The sequence below is a fragment of the Plasmodium yoelii genome, assembly GCF_900002385.2.
Source record: "Plasmodium yoelii strain 17X genome assembly, chromosome: 4".
NCBI lineage: Eukaryota > Apicomplexa > Aconoidasida > Haemosporida > Plasmodiidae > Plasmodium > Plasmodium yoelii.
The window spans coordinates 462,986-484,052 of NC_036176.2; the positions used below are offsets into that span (position 1 = coordinate 462,986).

Sequence of the window (21,067 nt, forward strand, 5' to 3'; positions counted from 1 at the left end):
AATGAAACTGTATTATTTAACTAATCTCACAATTAGAAGGGTTTACTATTTTCTTATAAAACATAACGCAATTCATCCCGAGAAAAATTACTATCCCCTATCATTTCAAACGGAGGGTATATCGGGACAAGACTATCTTGATGACCAATATAAACATTATTATATATTTTCCAATAAATTTCTCTAACTTTTTTTGAAGGATGAAAAATTCCTTGTACTAAATATTGAAATATAATAGCTGGACCAAGAGCAACTCTAAAACCATCTATAGAATCTATAACAGCTTGTATTAAATGTGGTGATGTTTCAAAAATATTTGGCCAAACATGATTTAATAAATGTATCAAAGCATCTTCACGATTAAGCCCAAAACAACCTAAAGCTAAATGTTTACAAGCCCATGTAGCAATTTGTCTATGCACTAGATCTCTATCTGTTAATGCATGTTCTAATAATGATACAACAGAATAAATATAATCTTTTGCAATTTCTCCAATATATTCAAACATAAAAGATAAAGCTTTTAATACACCATTTTGAACATTAAGATCTTGTGTTTTATATTCATTCATTAAGGCTGCTAATACAGAATATGGTAAACAAGTATCAGCAACAATTGCTATAGCAACTGTAGTACATACTCTTAATTGCCTTTCTTGAACTCTTAAATTATTTAATAAAACTGTTAATACTTCAAATGGTCCAATAGTACGTGCTATATATCCAAATGTTTGTATTGTAGCTCTTCTAATTAATTTTTTATTTGATTTTAAAAGTTCGATTAAATCAAAACATATTCTATCCCATTCTTTTGGTGATACCATATCTCCTCCTTTATCTGCAATAATACCAATTAAATTAATAACATTTTCTTGAACTTTTTCATGTCTATTTTTCAAAATTGGTGTAATTCTTGGTAACAAATCTTTAATTGGGGGTGTCATATTATTTACACCCAATACAATTACAATAGATCTTAAGGCTTTTAAAATATTTGCTAAAACTTCTGGATATTCTTCTCCTAAATATTCATATAGATATAAAGCTAAATGACCAAGCATTTGTTGTTCATCACATGTTTTAATTAGTTTAGAAATTCGAGCTATTAACTCAGCACTTTGTTGCCTTACTTTTGGTAATGGTGTATTAAGTCTCCATCTTATTATTCCAGCAATTTGTGGTAAATATGGTTTCATTCTTAATTTTAACTTATTTACAATAATATCAAAAGAATTTAGTAAAACATAATAATCATCTGATGTTTGTTCTTGAAAAGAATATAAAATTCCATCAATTAATCTTTCTTCTAATTTTTGATCTATATAATCAACTCCTAAATTATTAATTATATTTTGTATTGTTTGCATAACCATTTTTCTATAAGATTCTGATGGATCTTTTAAATCATCTACTATTTTAGATATAACAATTTCTCCTCCAATTTTATTTGCTATTTCAACTGTAGTATCAACAATTAAGTTAAAATTCCTTTTATCATTACTATTTCGTATTATCCAAAATTGTTCAAAAAAAGGATTTAATATTTCTTTATTTATATAATCTTTTTCTATACCTTCAGTTTGAATACATTGTTTAACACATTTTAAAACTATTTTTTTCATTTCTTCATCTGGAGAATTAAATTCATTTATTAATATTATCATAACTTCTTTTGTATAATAATTTGCATGATAACTATCCATTAATGGTATAATAAGTCCTATTGCTTTTAAAAAAGATGCTAAACATTTTCCTCGATATTCTGTTATTCCTTTCCATAATGGCCGAAGAACAGGATCAAATGCTTCTATACCATATGGTGCTGCTGCTTCTGCTAAAGCAGCTAAAGCTAATGCAGTTATGGTTCGAATTTTTTGATGCTCATCATGTAATCCATGTGCAATAATATTTACTAATTGTTTTAAATGTGGTAATACTGCACATCCTGTTAATATTGCTATTTGTTGTACAATTTTTATACCAGTATGTCTTGCTTCCCAACTTTTTTTAGATTGACATACAGCTTTTAAAAATAATATTAAAGATGGAATACCTAATGCAGATGCAACAACAGCAAATGCTCTAGCAGTAGTATTTCTTACATATTCATCTGGATGATCAATATCAGGTCTCATAATACCAATCATAGTTGCTAAACCTGCAGCTTTTGCTAAATTACTAATTATCTCTCTTCCTTCAACTCTTGCATAATAATCTTCATCTATAAGTAGAGGTTCTATAACAACTAAAATTTTATGAACATATGGTCTAACTAGATCATCTAATTTAAATAATATTCTATCTATAACTTTGACTAATAGATGTCTTTCTTGATCTTCTAAAGTATTTTGCATCATCATAGGTAATATTAAATTAAATAAATTTTCAGGTCCTAACTCTTTTACTTTATCTGTTATTGTTCTTAATGCATTTCTTCTAATTGATGGAGTACCATTTTTTATTTTTAAAAGTAATAACATAATTTTTCTTTCTTTTATTTCATCTTGTGATAAATCATCTTCATTATAATTTTGAAACAATTTATTAAAATAAATATAATCTTCATTTTTTATTTCAATATATTTTAATTCATTTAAAAGTTGTGGATTTGTTATTTCCATTATTTTATTTTGTTCTCTCAAAATTTCTTCATCTTCTTTTTTTAAACTATTATTAATATTTGGTAAATTATAAAAAGGTGTATCACTTATAAATGTACTTTCCCCATTCTCATTAATAATTGTGTTATCTAATGTACTTTTTCCTAAATTTAAATTGACATTTTTATTTCCTTGAATTAAAGGTGTTGTTGTTGTATCGTTCATATTTTTAAATAATATTTTTAATTTATTTTTTCGAATTGTTTCATATTCTTCTGGTGGTTTAACTATTTCATATCCATCTATAGGCAACAAATTATCCAAATCTTCATCTGTTAATGGTCGATTTCTATAATCCATTTCATTTTTTATTTTTATTTTTATATAATCATTATTTTGTACAGAACCAGAATATGGTGTTATAGGAGTCATAATATTAGTTCCTAAAATTGGTGTATTTATTATCATATTTTCATTATATTTATTTCCTGATATAATTGGTGTTTTAAGTTGATTCATACCTGAACTAGCCATTTTACCATCTCCAAAATTGTTATTATTATTACTACTAGTACTATTTTCTACTGTTCTGTCCCATCTTGATATTTTTTTTTTTTTATTTTTTATATTTCCATCATTTAGAAGAAAAGGAGTTTCACCCCATTTATTTGGAGCAGGTGTTTCCATATTTCCAAAATCAACAATATCTTCATTTTCATTTATCATACCCCATTTGCTTTTTATTTCATCTCCATTTTCATTTCCCCATCTCATTTTTTTTTTTTCTTCTTGATGATTATTAATATCAGATGTAGCTATAACATCATTTTCTTTTTTATTATTATTTAAAATTTTATTTTTTATATTTTTTTTATTAATATCGACCATAATATCTGTATATGTTCTTTCCCCAGGAGATGGGGATTTTTCATTAAAAGGATCTGCTCTTTCTGGTGATAAAATATAATCATATTTTTTTTTTTGGAATTCGTTTTCACGTTTTTTTATCGATTTATCTTTTATTAGCCCGAGTGATACATCATCAAGATTGTCATTATTATTATTATTATTATTATTTAATTCATTTTCAACTATTTCATTTTTTAAAGTATTTATGTTAATATTATTTAGAAACACATTTTCTGAATCATCTTCATTTAGGATAGGATCAATTTCTCTAACATATTTTATCTCGTTCACAACATTATTTATTTCATATTTTATGTTTTTTTTTTTTGTATCCTTTTTATTTGATTCATTTTTTTTAGTTCCCATTATATAACCACCGTTTAAAGGAATAAGAGATATAACAAATTTTATCTTCCACTATTTTGTCAAGATTTTTTTTCCTTTTATTTATCTTATATATACTAATCTGTATATTTTCACATATGTTTCCACACTTCCATACAACTTAATCATATATCCTTTATTTTATTTTATTTTATGTCAATTTTTCATGTTCGTCTTCCACACTTTTGCAAATATTTCCCACTAAACATGCATATACATACATATACATATACTTACTTATATTTTTCCACAGATTTATTCATTTACTCTATTATTGCATAAGCTGATATTACAAAATTATAAAATAAAAAATTTGATTTAACAATAATCTCGAATAGTTTTAAGAATATATTACTTTATTTCTTACTCATTCATAAATAAATAAATAATTTAATGGTTAAAATTTATTTTTAAAAATGTTTATATTTTTTTTTAAAGCTTTTTCTCTGGTTTTTATTTAAGCCCTTTTTATGATTGGACTACGAAAGGGGAACTAGTTCAAATGAAAAATGAAAAATAAAAAATGAAAAAGTGAAAAAAATGAAAAATGAAAAAAATCGTTTTTATATTGTAAAGCAAAACTTATGATACATAAGATATCCGCATTGCCATATTTAATATATCCCTTATTTTTTTATTATTTTTTTTTTTTTTTTTTTTTTTAAATTGGAAAAAAAGGAATACGTAACAAATTATATAACTATGATTATGATTATGAAAGCCCATATAACAAATTAAAATAAATATTTATATAGGAAAATAATAGTAATGTTAAAATGAAAAAAATAACAACAATATTAATAATAGCATAGGTAAAATTTAAACGATTTTTAGTAAGGCCCTTGAAATGGATAAGTGCTAAATAAACAATGTAAAATAAAAATAAAAGTGTAGAATAAATACAAACTTGTAATTCATATGGCTTAGACATTTCAAAAATATTCTAAGCTTGAAACCCCACAATAAATTTATTCTATTTTTATGATTTCACCATTTTCACCATTTCACCATTTCACCATTTCACCATTTCACCATTTCGCCATTTCAACACTTCGCCAATTTTCTAATTGGGAAAAGTATGCGCTGCAAAAAAGAATTAGGGGAATATCAGGAAAGCTCAAAATTTTGAACCAATACAAATAAGGATATAAAAAAAAATGATAGTAAAAGTATTTGATAAAATATTTATAAGTAATGTATATGATGCAAACAATGTTTACAAATTAATAAATCTTAACATAGGAGGTGTATTGACATGTTTCGAATGTAATGGAATTGAATGGTGTGCCAATCATGAACATGATAAAAATGATAAAAATAATTTATTATTTTATAAAGATAAATTAATAAAATTTAAAGGAGAAATACAAGATGAAATAAATTCCACAAAAACGATTAATAACATAGTTGATTATGATGATAAAAAAATAAATGTTTATAAAAATAAATTACATGATGAATGTGAACATTGTGATAATATAATTTTTCCACAAGAATTGTTAAATGGAAAATTAGAAAATAATACAATTAAAGATTATATAAATTCAATGATAGAAATAGAAAATGATGTTGGTATTTATTCTTTCCAAAATAGTCAATCAATTTTAAAAGAGACATCCAATTTGGAACACACCGGGAGTGGAAAAGTGGGGGAGAGTGGAAAAATGGTGGAAACTGAAAAAATGGTGGAAACTGAAAAAATGGTGGAAAATGAAAAAATGGGGGAAAATGAAAAAATGGTGGAAAATGAAAAAATGGGGGAAAACGCTTGCATGCAAAATATAAGAAATGTCCAAACAGTTTGTGAAATGAATAAAACAATGAGAAACAATTTTAGCATTTCATATAATAATATATATAAAATGAAACATATGTATTTAAATATATTAGATACATATGATGAAAATATATTAAACCATGTAGAAAAAGCACATAAATTTATAGATAATATAATTAATGAAAATAAAAATATTTTAATTCATTGTATGGCTGGAATTTCTCGATGCTCCTCTATAATATTATCATATGTTTCTCGAAAAAATCAAAAAGGAATTAATCATAATTTTTCAATACTTAAAAGTAGATACCCATTTGCTCATCCAAACGATAATTTTTATCGACAACTTTTACTATATGAAAAAATGAACTATAATTTGGATGTAATCAAAAAATAAAAAAATAAAATAAAAAATTACAAAATAGCAAAATAACAAAATAACAAATAACAAATAACAAATAACAAACTTGTACATACTTTTCCATGTGTTATAATTCATTTTTTATTTTATGCAAACCATATTTTTACATTCATAATTTATTTTCTTATGCCCATATATTCAAAATTGCATATTCATTCATTCGTGTATATACTTTTTTGCTCCCTTCGAAAAACATTAATATTTACAATAATAAATAATATATTTTTTTTTTATTTTAAGGGATGTAATGAATATCACAATATATATAAAAAAATTAAATTAAATAATAAACTTATTGAAGATTTAAAATTTTATAATTTAAATAATAACAAAGCTCCTACTTCCAAATACAGTTGCAAGTGAGTTAAATTGATATGTCTAATTTTTGTTTTCATAACTATCAATTTTATTTTCAAAATATAAGCATCTATCCATGTTTATTTATTTCATAATTTAACCTAGATTTTGCAGACGCATCTTATTCAATAATAACGACATAATTGACCATGATACATCTAAACATCAAATAAAAAAGAAGGTTCGAAAATTGTTTATCTCTCTCTCTATATATATATATATATGTATTGCTTATTGACTTAATGTGTATCCTGACAATTCTAACTGTTTTATCATTTTTAATTTTTTTTTTTAAAGTATGGAAATTCCTGTACAAGCATTTTTATAGAAAAGAAGGAATGGATAATGACCGATCACAAAATGAAAGGCATTATATACTGTCCTAACACTAGTGTAATATATTCAGAAAAATTATTTATTTTAGAAATAAAAATGTTTCTTTTCGACTTTGTTCAAACATTAGAAGTTTATAAGAATGGATATAAAACTTTTATATATTTTTTATTATTTTGTATTATTTTTTATTATTTTTTTTTTCTACTTTTTATTATTTTTTTTTCTATTTTTTTTTTTTTTTTTAGTGCAATACTAAACTTGGAAAATGGTCATGGACTGGAATATGCTGTTCATGTGGATACTTGCAAATACCTGCATTTATGGTGAGATTTTCATAAGTTTGTAATTTTAAACTAAATAAAAATAGTCGCTATGGTTCTAGCCCATCTACAGGCGCACGTATACACACATACCAACACACCCACACAATAGTACACACAATGTACAACATTATCTCATTATTTTATCCGGTTTTGTTTCAGTTCAATGACTCTAATATTGATCATATAAAAATTAACATAAATTAAAGAAAAAGTTTTGATATTCTAAGAGAGGAGTTTATTTATGTGATTCCGAAATAACACATTTGTATATATCCCTTTTTTTAATTAGAGTAATTTTTTTTTTCAAATCAAATATTTACTAAAAATAAACTTTACATACATACATCCATAAATATATAAATATATAAATACATAAATACAAAAAAACATGATGAATTAAATTTTTAAACTATCTACAAATTTAGATTAGAAAATATAAAAAAATTTAATCATTTTGAATAATATATTTTAAATTAATTTTATGATAAAAAAAATTTCCTTATTTTTATAATTCATCTTTTATATTTTCAGAACTTGTCTTTCTTTTCTCGGCGTCTACTATTGGGGAAATTCGTCCTTCTGAAATTTTATTATACAATCAAAGTGGGTTTATTAAAAAAATGGACTAGCTAAAAATGGACTAGCTAAAAATGGACAAGCTAAAAATGGACAAGCTAAAAATGGACATCTAAAAATGGACGAATAAATGACCTACCTGGAAATCGCTTTTCAAATCCTATTTGTATATAATCTATCTCCTTTTGAATTAAAAAATATGTGGCTAGATTTTCTGTAATATCTAAAAATTATTCAATGTTTTAAAAATGATGTAATCAAATATGTTCAGAAAATATACCCCCAAATTTATAGGGGGAGAATTCTCTTAAATTGGCATTTCCAACGAAGTGCCACAATTGTAAAGTGTTAATTAAAATGGCACAATTATAAAATGTTAATTAAAATTTGATTATTGCTACCTTTTTTTTGATAAAAACATATAAACTCTCCAACTCCATTCTTTTTAAGTTGAACATTAAGCATTGCATTTTGTAAAAGTGTCATGTATTTTTCTCCAAGCTTCATTAAATTCGAATGGCTTTTGTACATACTCTGAAAAGAGGGTTTGTAAATGTGACAATAATAACGGAGTGGTAGAAATGGTAGAAATGCAGAAATTGTAGAAATGTAGAAATGTAGAAATTGTAGGGCGGAGTAATAGGACATAGTGATGGTTCAGGACGGAGAAAGAAACCCGCGAATGCAAACCAACTAGACACAAAGACAGCCATAAAGGGGCATAAATATACTTACATAATCACCATCAATTCGAACATAAATATAAATCTGAGTCAAATATGTATAACTATCCTTATAAGCTATTTCTTCTATGTCTGTTGGATGAAAAGTATTATTTGTGTGATCATATGTATATGTATATATTATTTAACAAAATTTTATACATTATATATTTCACTCAAAACACACTTTCAATATCATCTTCTAATCCGGACAAATCCAATTCTTCCATGTCTTTTTCAAAATCACGATTTAAAGGATTAGCATTGTTTGGTTGATTTAAGTTTTGGTTATTAACCAAATTTAATTGTATTAAAATTAAGAAAAAAAATAAGTAATATATTCTCATTTTATATTAAAAGTTAAAAAAAAAAAAAAAAAAAAAAAAAAACGCATACATATGTACATATATGTGTAGAGGGAAAAATATTATACATGCGTTTTAACATATAAAAAATATATTTATAACTTAATTATTGTATAATTCACAAAAAACGATAAAAAATGAAAAAAACAAAATGAAAAAAAAAAAATAGAGTAATTAACTTAATGCTCGATTATGTAAATATGAATATTATAAGACGTCGGAAGTGCTAAATATTTCATGTATGTACACGAAAAAAAAATTGCATATTAAATAAAATCAAATGAGTAATATATTTTTAAAAATTTTAAGAAACAAATATAAAAATGGTATAGAAATGGTATAAAAATGGTATCAAAATGATATAAAAATGGTATCAAAATGATATCAAAATGGTATCAAAATGATATCAAAATTTTTTTAAATTGCATATAAAAAGAAAATAAATTAAATATCAAGTTGTCATTAAATTTCCTACAACTATTTTCTCCACTATTTTTTCCCTATTTCTAAAAAATATATATATGTATATATATTTCTTATATCCATAAACAAAAAAAAAAAAGAAAAATGAATAGCAAACGAAAAAATAGGATCTCCAATTTTATATTTTTGCACAAATTAAAAGCGATATTCCCCTCTCTAAAGAATATTATTGATTCTTCTCTGACACCCCGATTTATCTACTTCTGTTACTGACAAATATGTCAATGATCATTTATTTAATATATATATATATGTCCGCAAAATAATTTGATAATAAAAAATTAATGTTTTTTTGTATCCTATTAATTATAAGAATTGTTTTATCCAAGGGTGCGACTTGACTTCCTCGGCAGAAATTCTTTCTTCGGAGCTTCGGCTGCAAAGCTAAATTATTAAAGCGGGCCCAACACATTAGCAAATGAAACAAAAAAAGGGAAGCAATAAAGAAGTGTGGAAAAAAGGGAAGTAATAACGAAGTGGGAAAAAAGGGAAGTAATAACGAAGTGGGAAAAAAGGGAATAACGAAGTGGAAAAACATGACAATTGCATATTTCATTTCATACCCTCAATATTAATTCACGTGCCATTTGCGAAACAGTTTTGGGGAAGTGAAAATCAAACTCCTTAATCTGCTCAAATATTCTTTCCTGCATTGAAAAAAAAAAGAAATAAAATAAATACACATATGTAGACAGGTAAAAAATGGTCCTCATTTGACTGGGGTGAACAAAAAAAAATGTAAGATATGACTTGCGTAATGGTTAAACCTGGGAATTGTCAGTGAAGGGAGGAAACCCAACGAGAAGCTCAAAAATTACGATTCCTAAACACCAAAGATCAGCATTGCAATCATATGGTATTTGATTTATAATTTCTGGAGGCATATAATCTACAGTTCCACAAAAGGTGCTTCTTTTTTGTCTTTTATTTTTTAATTGACATGAAAAACCAAAATCAGCTATTTTAATAATACCATATTTGTATATTTTACTAGCATGTTCATCACTATATACATCACTATCAGAATAATGAATTAATATATTATCTGGTTTTAAATCTCTATGTATAATATTAAAATTATGTAAATAAGATAACGCATCTGCTATTTGGTATACATATAATGCTACTTGTTCCTCTTTGAATGTATCATGTTTTAGTTTCATTTTATTTCTTATAGATCCACCATTTGCTATTTCTAATACTAAAAATAAACGTGTTTTATCTTCAAAATAAGCTATTAAATCTAAAATGTTTATATGTTTTAAACTTGATTGTATAATTATTTCCTTTAATACTTGTCTTTCTATTTTTAGTGATAAAATTGTATCTTTTGCCATTACTTTTAATGCAACTTGCAAATTTTCTTTTCTTATGATAGCTTTAAATACTAATCCTGTTCTTCCATTTCCTATTGGATGCTTATCAACTATAAAATCGTTTTGTTCATAAGATTTTTCATTTTGTTTCAAATTAAAAGCAAGTAATGGTTGTAGCATTACATTAGTATCATTTTCTTTATCCTCTTCGCTATCCTCCTCATCATAATCTTCTTCATTTTCGTTGTTTTCCATCTTATCATAATTTGCACCATCATTATGCTTATTTAATACCCCTTTATTTAAAGTGTTATCTTCATTCCCTTCGTTTTCTGTTTTTTCGTGATATAATTTGTCTTGTTTATTTATTTTTTTTTTCTTATCCACTTCATTTTCTTTCTTTTCCTGTTCTTTAGCTAGCCACTCAAAATAAGACAACTCTTTTTGTTCCTCACCATTATTAATGGAATTGCTTGTATTCATATTTTTAGATGTGTTTTCATCCTTCTCTTTTAAATATTCCAGAACTTGATCATTTTTACTATCATCATTATTAATGTAACAACTATGGTTCTGTACCCCCTGTACAGTATAAGGGTATTCATTGTCGCTTTCAAGTTGCCCTTTTTTATCTTTTAAAAATAACATATTGTCATAATTAATTTGCTCATTCTTACTTAATCTTCCATACTTATTATTACAATCATAGTCGTCTCGACTTCTATAATTGTTTCGGCATTCATATTTTTTTGCATTTTTTTCTACTTCTTTCTGATTTCCAGGAGGAATTGAATTACTTTTTATTTTACTTTTTTTCATCAAATATTTATATTTTTCCATTTCTTTGCTTATAATGTCTTTATTATTGTCATTATTATTGTCATTATTATTGTCATTATTATTGTTGTTATTATTTTTTTTTTTCTTACTACAATTTCGATTGGTATTATTTTCATTTATTTTTCGTGTATCATGGGTACTTTGCTTGATGTTACTGTTAGGTGTGCATTTTTTATTATTGTAGTTTGAACTTTTAGTACTATTTTGATCCTTATTTATTATTTTGTTATGTTGTTTTTTTGTCTGCAAATTAATTTGTTTATTTTCTACAACAGAATTTATATTGGTATTAATTTTGGCAACTTGGTTGAATACTTCTTTTTTTTTTTTATTTATTTCATCTTTTTTTACAAGCATATTATTTTTTTTATCCACAATATTATTAGTAATATTAGAGGAAGAACTGGTTTTATTACTACTCCATTTAGGCACATATTTATTATCTATTCCTTTATTATTATTTGCCAAATTTTTCATCTTTAATTTATTATCTTCTATTTCTTTAATTTTAGATCCATACCTCATATAATTATTAGTATTTTGTCTTTTTACGAGTAAAGTATTTTTTCCACTTTTGGTGATACTGTTACTTGATGCTAATGTACGAATTTCCTTATTATTATTTATCCTTTCTCTATTTAAAGCATTTGCTTTTGCCTTATTAGTATTGCTTTTGCTATTATAATTTATATTTGATTCATTTGTGTCCATCACATTTTCACGAAAAACTTCACCCACATTATTCTGCTTGTATAATGGATCCTCTATCTTTTCTTCCACTTTACTATTAATAGAAATTTCCCCTTGTAATCCAATTTCAATTTCTTTTCCCAACCCTTTTTCAAGCTTTGCTCCTACTTCCACATGCCCACTATGGTTATATTTCTTATCAATGGTAAGCTTATCGGTACTTTTCGAAATTTCTTTTTTTTCTGCTAATTCAGAAAATAATCCATTTTTATTATATCCATTATTAGTAATACTTTTATTATTGGATAAGAACATTTTTGTTTTATTTTTTTCAAAATTTATATTGTTACGATTTTGAACCGTTTTTTGAATAAATGCATTTTTATTTCCATCTACATGCTCGTTAAGATTTTTTTTTTTCATCCTTTCCAAAAATGAATTATTATATGTTTTATTAAATTCTATTTTTTGTCTTTTTTTTATTTTTTCGTTATTTTCTTCTAAATTTTTATTTTCAATTGTACTATTTTTATAATTATTATCTATAGTCTTTTTCTTGGATTGGATATTACTTAAATTTGTGTGTATATTAGAACTAGGAAATTTCTGAATACTATTTTTTGTTATTCCGTTATTTTGTGATATATTACTATTTATTTTATCCAAGTTTGTATTGGATCTGTTAAATCCGATCGTTTTATGACGATCCAAATTATCCTTTTTATATGTTTCTTTGAAACTATTCTTTATTGATGGCTTTATGTTATTTTTTAAATAATTACCACTCGACAAACACTTATTATTAGAAGATAATGTATGAGTAGAAAATAATCTTTTACTTATTGATTCGTTATATTTGGTTTTTTTTATTAAATTCTTTTTATTTTCGCTAGATGTGCTACTGATATCACCTGAATTAACATTTCGAACCTTGCTAACGTTGCTAACATTGCTATTATTATTTGTTTTGTTTGATGCTATACTTATCAAATTTCTCTCATTTACTCTGTTTTTATGGTCTAACGCATTATCTTTTTTACTTTCAGTTCTTTTCTTATTTAGTAAATTTTCACTATCTTCATCACTTTTATTTTGACCTTTATTCAAAACATTATTTGTGTTATCTACTAATTTACGCTTATATGTATTCATAATATCGTTCAAAGCCCCAATTGTTTTTAATCCATCGTTTTGATTTTTACAATTGTTAGAAGATAAATCATATTCCCAATTATCTTTTTTCGCATCTTCGTTGTCATTATTAATTTTATAAATAATATTTGACTCCTCTTGATATTGGCTAATTGTATTTTTAGTATCTATAGGTTTAGAAACATCCATTTTAAAATCATTTAGAATAGAATCATTAAATTCAATCTCATTTGCATCTTTCACATTATTATATAATAATTTTATATTTTCATGACTATTATTATATTCCTGAGTTTCCATGTTAATATTATTCTCTTTATTTAAAATAGTAAATGCAGCATTTTGTTCTTCATTTTTATTTATGTCTATCAATTTATTTAATCCCTCATTCTTATTTTTAACAAAATCAGTATTGTTAATATAATCATTCATAAATTCTTCTTCTTCATTAAAAGAACAAGAAATAAAATCATATTTATTTTGTTTAAATTCATTATCACAAAAATTGTTTCCTTTATCTTCATTATAATTTTTTTTGTGTTTTAAAATATATTCATTGGAGTTTTTACTTTTTATATCAGTTAAAATATTTTTCTCAAGTTTGTTACTTTTAGTTTCATTTATTTTTGTCTCCAATTTATTATCGTACATAAAATTACGCCGAATAAAATCATCACTGTTATTTATATGTTCTTCCTCTATCTTATATGAACGAGATATAATATTTTCATCAGTTTCCAAATATGAGTTTTCGGGATTTTTTATTTTTTTATAATCATAATTTTTATTAAATATGTCTTTCATATATTTATCATAATTACAACTTTCATTCGTATTAAATGAATGAGAATTAAGGATTTTTGTACTATTGTTACTACTTTGATTTATAATGTTAAACATTTTTTTTTCAGATTCAGATATATTATGGACCCTGCTTCTTGCCTTTTCCATGTTTTTCACATTCATTATATTATTTTCTAAATTTTTAATTTTTGAAACATTTTCAGATATATCCTTAATTTGAATATCTTTTATATTCATATGTGAATCATTTATATCTGTTTTTGTATAAGTGTTATAATAATAATCTTTATTAAGTGAATGATTAATTCGTTTTTTGTCATAATTTTCTTCTTCCGTTTCTCTTTTTCTTTTATAAAAGGAGTCTAAACTATTATTAGGCTCTTTAACTTTTTTCAGATTTTTACAATTATAAGAATAGTATCCATTATTGTTCCCGTTATTGTCTTTTTCAATATCATTACGAATGTCGTTCCCATTATTATTACAATTATCTTCTAATATATTTTCATATGCATATCCTGATGTATTTATGTTTTTTGTTAATTTATCATCACTACTTTTCAAATTAAGATATTCATTATTGTTTATATTAGTATTTTTCCTATTATTTATAATATCATTATCTTTACCCTTAATAAGATTAGTAGTATAATTATCCTCTCTCATATTTATATTTCGAATTACACACTTTTCATTTTCACTTTTTGAAAAGAGTCGTTGATTTTTATTTTTAATATTTACTAAATTAGTTGTTTTATTTCCTGATATATTTTTTTCTGCTCCGACACTTTTATTAATGTGGTGTCCATTTTTATTATACATGTTACTAGAATCACTTACTTTATTATGATAAAATCTTTCTACATTGTTATTTCTTTTTATATTTGTATTAAATTTTAATATGTCATCATTGACTAAATTGCTTGGATTTTTGTTTAATACATTTTTTTCTTTCAAATAATTGTGACTTTTTATGTTTTCATTCATATTTATACAGTTTAAAACATAAAATCTTCGTTTGTTAATCGAAATATAAATATTTGCTTTTGTATATGAGAGAAATCATATTTGTATTCTTTATAGAATATGTTTTTTTATGCTATCAAAGAATATGAATCTTCTCTCATATGTGTAAGTATATGCACATAGGTAGCGTATATATACGTACTTTTATGTTTTATATTTATAATATATATAATACACTTTTATGTGAAAATACCCCTTAATTTATAAAGGGATCAAATGCGACATTTCAAATAAATATATACACTTTTGTAATATACATACATATATTTTATTTTACGGGTGGCATATATAATACTTCCCATAAGTATGCACGTAACGGAGATTATATGAGGGCTATATCTTATCGAGATAGTATATATGAAACAAAATGAAGTGTATAAGTTTATTGAGTTTGGGGACTCATTGGACCCTTAATATATATATATGTGAATATGCACATGAGCATGGATATTTATAAATATATAAATATGTGTGTAGATAGTACATAAGTATAATATGTATGCAAATGTATAAACATGAAATTATATAAATACATGCGTATGCACATAAATACATATGAAACATATGCGAACAAATTATGTGTGCATATGTATACATATATACTTTTTATTAGCGCGCCATTTATTAAGTAGAATAAAATAAAATATTTTTAATTTTTTTATACAATTTTTTTCAATTCATTGTCTTAGATCTCTTTTTATATTTATTATTTAAAAAATATATATATAATTTTTGTGAATTTTATTAATTAAAAAATGTAATGTTATATAATGTATTATTTATAATTATATTTTTTTTTTTTATTATACATTCATAAGTTTTTTCGCCTATTTATTATGATTCATTTTTTTCTTCAAAAATTAGCTGGAAATATTTTTTTTTTTACCTGCACAGCAATATTTTTTTAATTATTTTTTTATTTTTTTTTTAAATATTATTGTTAGACATTTACACACAATAAATAAAAAAATATATATATAGTATACCAATGTGTTTATTAATTGAAAATCACGTATTCGTGAAAAAAAATAAAATACGGAATGGAGAAAAGAAATCAAAATATTAAGCATAATTGCGATACATATATTTATGAATATGTTTTTTATAAATTAAGAAAGGACTGCTAATTGTATTAGTGGAAGAGTTGGCCGGATTCAAATACTTATTATAAGCTCATAAAATATTTACATAAGTGCCACACATATCCTATTATACATATGAGACTGATTATATTTAAAGGGTATCCCTTTTTTATAATTCAAATGAAAATGAAAAAGATTGCATAAACATATGTATTTATTTTCACCTTAATTATTGTCTGTATTATATTTATTAAATAGGATGAATATTTTATCACATATAAAATATGGAATACAGCCAAATTCAGGTTGTATATTCATTACAAAAATATTGTGTAAACTGAACAAATAATGTAAAATATAGCTAGCCAATAACGTTATGCTTTCCCCAAAAAATGAATGAAAAATATTAAATTTCTTATCGTTATCCTTTGCATATATATATATGACCTTATTTTTAAATTATTGCAAAAAGGAATCCATATTTTTATATACCTACTTTATATATACACCATCAAACATTTTTAAAGAGGTACTAATGCATTGTTGTTTTATTTCAATAATTATTACCTAAACAGACACATTTGCTAACTGGATAATAAATTGTGTTTATATGATTAAAAGAAAATACGAAAAATATAAACAAATAAGGAAATAAAAAAATCATAAAATATGTATGAAAAAAGGGAATATTGCTTATGTGGTAAAATAAAAGATTAAATATGTTCTATTTTTTCACCCTATATATATACATAAATATATGTACGCTTTTATTAATAGTATAAATACTATTATGGGACAATATGTGTGCTGTTAAAATGAAAAAAGGGGAAAATATTAAATAAAAAATATTACATAACATACAATAAATTAACCCTAAAATATATAATTAAAATATTTTCAAAAAAAAAAAAAATGTACATAACTTTTTAGTAGGGGTAAAGGATAGAACTGTTACTATATAATTATCCGTTTTATAATAATTTATTTTCAATTATGCATTCTAACCCCCAATTAGCATAAAAGTACTGCAAATTTTTACATTTATATTTGATATATAATTTTTTTAAATATATTTTATTATTAAATTTATATATATATGTATAATATTATTTCCTCCTAATTAGGTATTTAATTTAATTTAATTTTATTTTATTTAATTTTATTTTGCATGCCACTTTTATTCTCCGCATTATTTACAAATGTATGCAATACTTTTATTTATTATGTTGACAAATTATATAGATTATAACACTATTTTTTTTTTTAACGAAATATTCTAATTGGTTATATAGGTCAAATGGTAAGCTTATTAAAATATATTACAAATTAATTTCAAACAAATCGTAAAAGTAGTTCCATAGTTGTAGTTGTGAAAAGAAAACAAAAAATTATCACAACAACATTTGTAAAAAATAAGAAAAGCCTAAATGTAAAAAATTGTTAATAAAAAAATTAAGTTAATAAAATTAAGCTAATAAAATTAAGCTAATAAAATTAAACTAGTAAAATTAAGCTAATAAAATTAAGGTAATAAAATTAAGCTAGTAAAATTAAGGTAATAAAATTAAGCTAGTAAAATTAAGCTAGTAAAATTAAGCTAGTAAAATTAAGCTAGTAAAATTAAGCTAGTAAAATTAAGCTAGTAAAATTAAGCTAGTAAAATTAAGCTAGTAAAATTAAGCTAGTAAAATTAAGCTAGTAAAATTAAGCTAATAAAATTAAGCTAATAAAATTAAATAACTAATAGATAAACATATGTATCCATGCAACACAAATAATTTGAAACAATATAGTAGCCAAAATTAATGCAAAAAAAAAATGCCTAATACAAATGAGCTACATAAGAAAAGTAAATCGAACAATGCTGATTATATAAATAATGATAGTACGAATAATGGATGTATTAATGAGAACAGACAGAATCCAACCATATATAACAACAATCATATAAATAAACAAAAAACTAATTCTAATATGGAGATAAATTATAATAGACAAAAAGATGAAAGCGAAGAGTCCTCAAGAGATATAAATAATTCCATCAAATGTAGTGACAATAATTCCAACGAATGTAGTGACAACAATTGCAACAAATGTAGTGACAGCAATTGCAACAAATGTAGTGACAGCAATTGCAACGATTGTAATGACAATAATTGCAACGAATGTAATGACAATTGTTGTAATTCTCATAAAGATTATTATTATGATGATAATAATATTGATATGCTAAATGATGAAGAAGAAAAACATTTTTGTAATGTTTGTTTTTCTTTTTTATATTATAAAAAATATTGTTTTTATGAATTGTTAAGAATATATAGAAATTTATGCATGTTAAATGAAGAAGAAAAAAGTTTATTATCAGAATCGATTTATTGTAAAGTATATAAAATGTATCTAGCTGTTTTGAATAATTATTATTTTATATTAAATATATTATTACCACAAATATCAACACCTATTATACTTAATTTATTATCTTACACATTTCATAAAGATTGTGGAGAAAATAATATACATGATGATATGTGTTGTACTCATAATAATATGAACAATGCAGAAAACGGTGTATTTAATATGGGTCATACAAAAATAGAAAAACAAGCCAACGATAATGATGATAATAATAATAATAATATGAAGAAAAAATCAAGAGAAGAAATTATCATAAATACAATAATAGATAATTTAACAGAACAAGAAAAAGCTAACATTGATAAGATATACAATTATAATAATTTAGATGCAAGACTTTTATGTAAAGATGATCCATTAATAATATTAAATGAAATAAAATCTAAAATCATGAATAAAAAAAAAGATTGTGATATGCTTAAATTATTTGATAATCAATCTGAATTATTATTATCATCAGATGATAATAACCTAAATAATAATGAGATTACAAAAAAACAGGATGTGCAATATAATGGAAATCCAATTTCTATAAACCCTGAATGTCATCACGAAGGAAATGAAACTAGCGAAATAAAAAAAAAGGAAACACGTTTATCAAAAAATTCTACTTTATTAAATGATGAAATAAATAATCCAATTACAAATACTAATCATGTAAATCTTAAGAATCAATCAGAAAATATTTCGATTTCTATTAACCAAGCAGAATGTGATCATAATGAAAAACATGAACATATATCACCAGGATTAAGAATCACAAATATGTATTCTCCATCTCTTGATGAATATTCATTAATTCAAAATATGAGTAAAGTAAGAAGCACATTAAGACAATTTGTTCGTGACTGGTCTATTGAAGGTATAGAAGAAAGAAAAAATGCATATGAACCAATTTTAAAAAGTTTAGAAAAATATATTCCAATAACAGATAATTATATACCAAAAATATTATGCCCAGGATCAGGGTTAGGTAGATTACCATATGAAGTAGCAAAAAGAGGTTATAAAAGTCAAGGAAATGAATTTTCCTATTTTATGCTTTTATCATCTAATTTTATTTTAAATTATTATAATCAAAAAGATTCATTACATATTCAACCATATTGTATTAATACATTAAATAGAAAAAAAAGAGATGATCATTTGAAAATTATTAATTTACCAGATGTTAACACATATAATAAAGATGTATTAGATTCTGAATTTTCAATGTGTGCTGGTGAATTAGTTGAAGTCTATTATGAAGAAAAAGAGCAATTTGATGGAATATTAACATGTTTTTTTTTAGATACAGCTAAAAATATTTTTGTCTATATTCGAACATTTGCAAATATACTTAAACCAAATTCATTATGGTCAAATATTGGTCCATTATTATTTCATTATGCTGAAATGCCAAATGAAATGTCTATTGAATTAGCATGGGATGAAATCAAATTTGTTATCTCAAAATGGTTTACTATTGTAGATGAGCAATGGATAGACAATTATTATACTACAAATATAGATTCAATGATGCAAGTACAATATCATTGTATTTTTTTTAATGCAATTCGAAATGATGTACCTGTTGAGAACTAGCTCTAGCAATTTTTAACAGTTGCTATCTAAATAATTAAAAATATTTCATGGATCATAAATGGTATTATATCAATTAGTATAGCATAAACTCGTTTTGCTATGAATTATTCATTTGTTTATTTTATTTTTTATTTTTACTTTTTTACGTCTTACGTCTTTTGTTACCAAATTAAAAAAAAATAATAAAAGACATAATTTGAATGTATCCATATACATGATAAAATTAAAATATTTCATATTTTTTATAATTCATTATAACACCATCCATTTCGAATATTTCCCAAACTTTTATGTTTATATGTTTTTAATTGTTTTAACTTATAAATCGTACTATTTACATACGTAATACATAATAACTGTTTTGCCTATGTATATATACCCTATTATTAATTATTACATATTTTCACACATTAAACACTAATTTAAAATTATAATAATAAATTCGACCACACTTTCTTACTTTAATGAAACTGTAATCATATTTATACCCACCATAGTATCTATCTATATACATATATATATACATACCAAACAATTGTTGTGTATATGTACAGCCATTGGTAAAAAAGCAGCCTTGTGGAAACATTTGTCATAATAATAAAAAGAATGGTAACCATCATTTTTTAATTATTTTCAAATTTAATATATTATTTGAACTTTACGAAAAATACATAAAATAACGGCGGCATAATAGGCCCACTTATATATAAACAATTTTTGTACATAAATATATAAATTAAAAAAAGTACATATATATAATCTCGTATTTTATTGTTTAGTGAATTATTTTAATCAGATTGTGATGCATGTAAAGTTATCTACATAGCAATTTATTCAGATGAGCTGGGTAAAGTTTATCATCATTTTAAAATAATTCTTAACAAAGAGATATTTATATTTTA

The 21,067-nt window shown here is 23.5% G+C and overlaps 5 protein-coding genes and 1 non-coding gene across 6 annotated transcripts; 2 read left to right on the forward strand and 4 right to left on the reverse strand.

The window, feature by feature from the left end:
• Positions 1–53: 53 nt before the first annotated feature.
• PY17X_0409500 (splicing factor 3B subunit 1, putative) lies at positions 54–3,875 on the reverse strand (the record flags this gene model as incomplete). The annotated part of the gene is made up of 1 exon (XM_725121.1): positions 54–3,875. The coding sequence occupies one exon, from the start codon at positions 3,873–3,875 to the stop codon at positions 54–56; it is 3,822 nt and encodes a 1,273-aa protein (XP_730214.1).
• A 1,175-nt stretch (positions 3,876–5,050) lies between these two features.
• On the forward strand, positions 5,051–7,311 carry PY17X_0409600 (dual specificity protein phosphatase, putative; the record flags this gene model as incomplete). The annotated part of the gene is made up of 6 exons (XM_022955070.1): positions 5,051–6,052; positions 6,332–6,450; positions 6,554–6,629; positions 6,746–6,841; positions 7,030–7,107; positions 7,267–7,311. The coding sequence occupies 6 exons, from the start codon at positions 5,051–5,053 to the stop codon at positions 7,309–7,311; spliced, it is 1,416 nt and encodes a 471-aa protein (XP_022811549.1).
• Positions 7,312–7,612: 301 nt separating this feature from the next.
• Positions 7,613–8,752, reverse strand: PY17X_0409700 (conserved Plasmodium protein, unknown function; the record flags this gene model as incomplete). The annotated part of the gene is made up of 5 exons (XM_022955071.1): positions 7,613–7,686; positions 7,823–7,906; positions 8,085–8,217; positions 8,419–8,498; positions 8,593–8,752. 5 exons carry the CDS (start codon positions 8,750–8,752, stop codon positions 7,613–7,615), a joined length of 531 nt encoding a protein of 176 aa, XP_022811550.1.
• Positions 8,753–9,559: 807 nt separating this feature from the next.
• Positions 9,560–15,042, reverse strand: PY17X_0409800 (aurora-related kinase 2, putative; the record flags this gene model as incomplete). Its single annotated transcript, XM_022955072.1, has 3 exons — positions 9,560–9,637; positions 9,817–9,900; positions 10,021–15,042. 3 exons carry the CDS (start codon positions 15,040–15,042, stop codon positions 9,560–9,562), a joined length of 5,184 nt encoding a protein of 1,727 aa, XP_022811551.1.
• A 2,939-nt stretch (positions 15,043–17,981) lies between these two features.
• On the forward strand, positions 17,982–20,165 carry PY17X_0409900 (N2227-like protein, putative; the record flags this gene model as incomplete). Its single annotated transcript, XM_719092.1, has 1 exon — positions 17,982–20,165. The coding sequence occupies one exon, from the start codon at positions 17,982–17,984 to the stop codon at positions 20,163–20,165; it is 2,184 nt and encodes a 727-aa protein (XP_724185.1).
• Positions 20,166–20,951: 786 nt separating this feature from the next.
• Positions 20,952–21,036, reverse strand: PY17X_0410000. The gene has a single exon (XR_002696554.1). It is a non-coding gene; the product is annotated as a small nucleolar RNA Me18S-Um1356 (small nucleolar RNA).
• Positions 21,037–21,067: the final 31 nt, after the last annotated feature.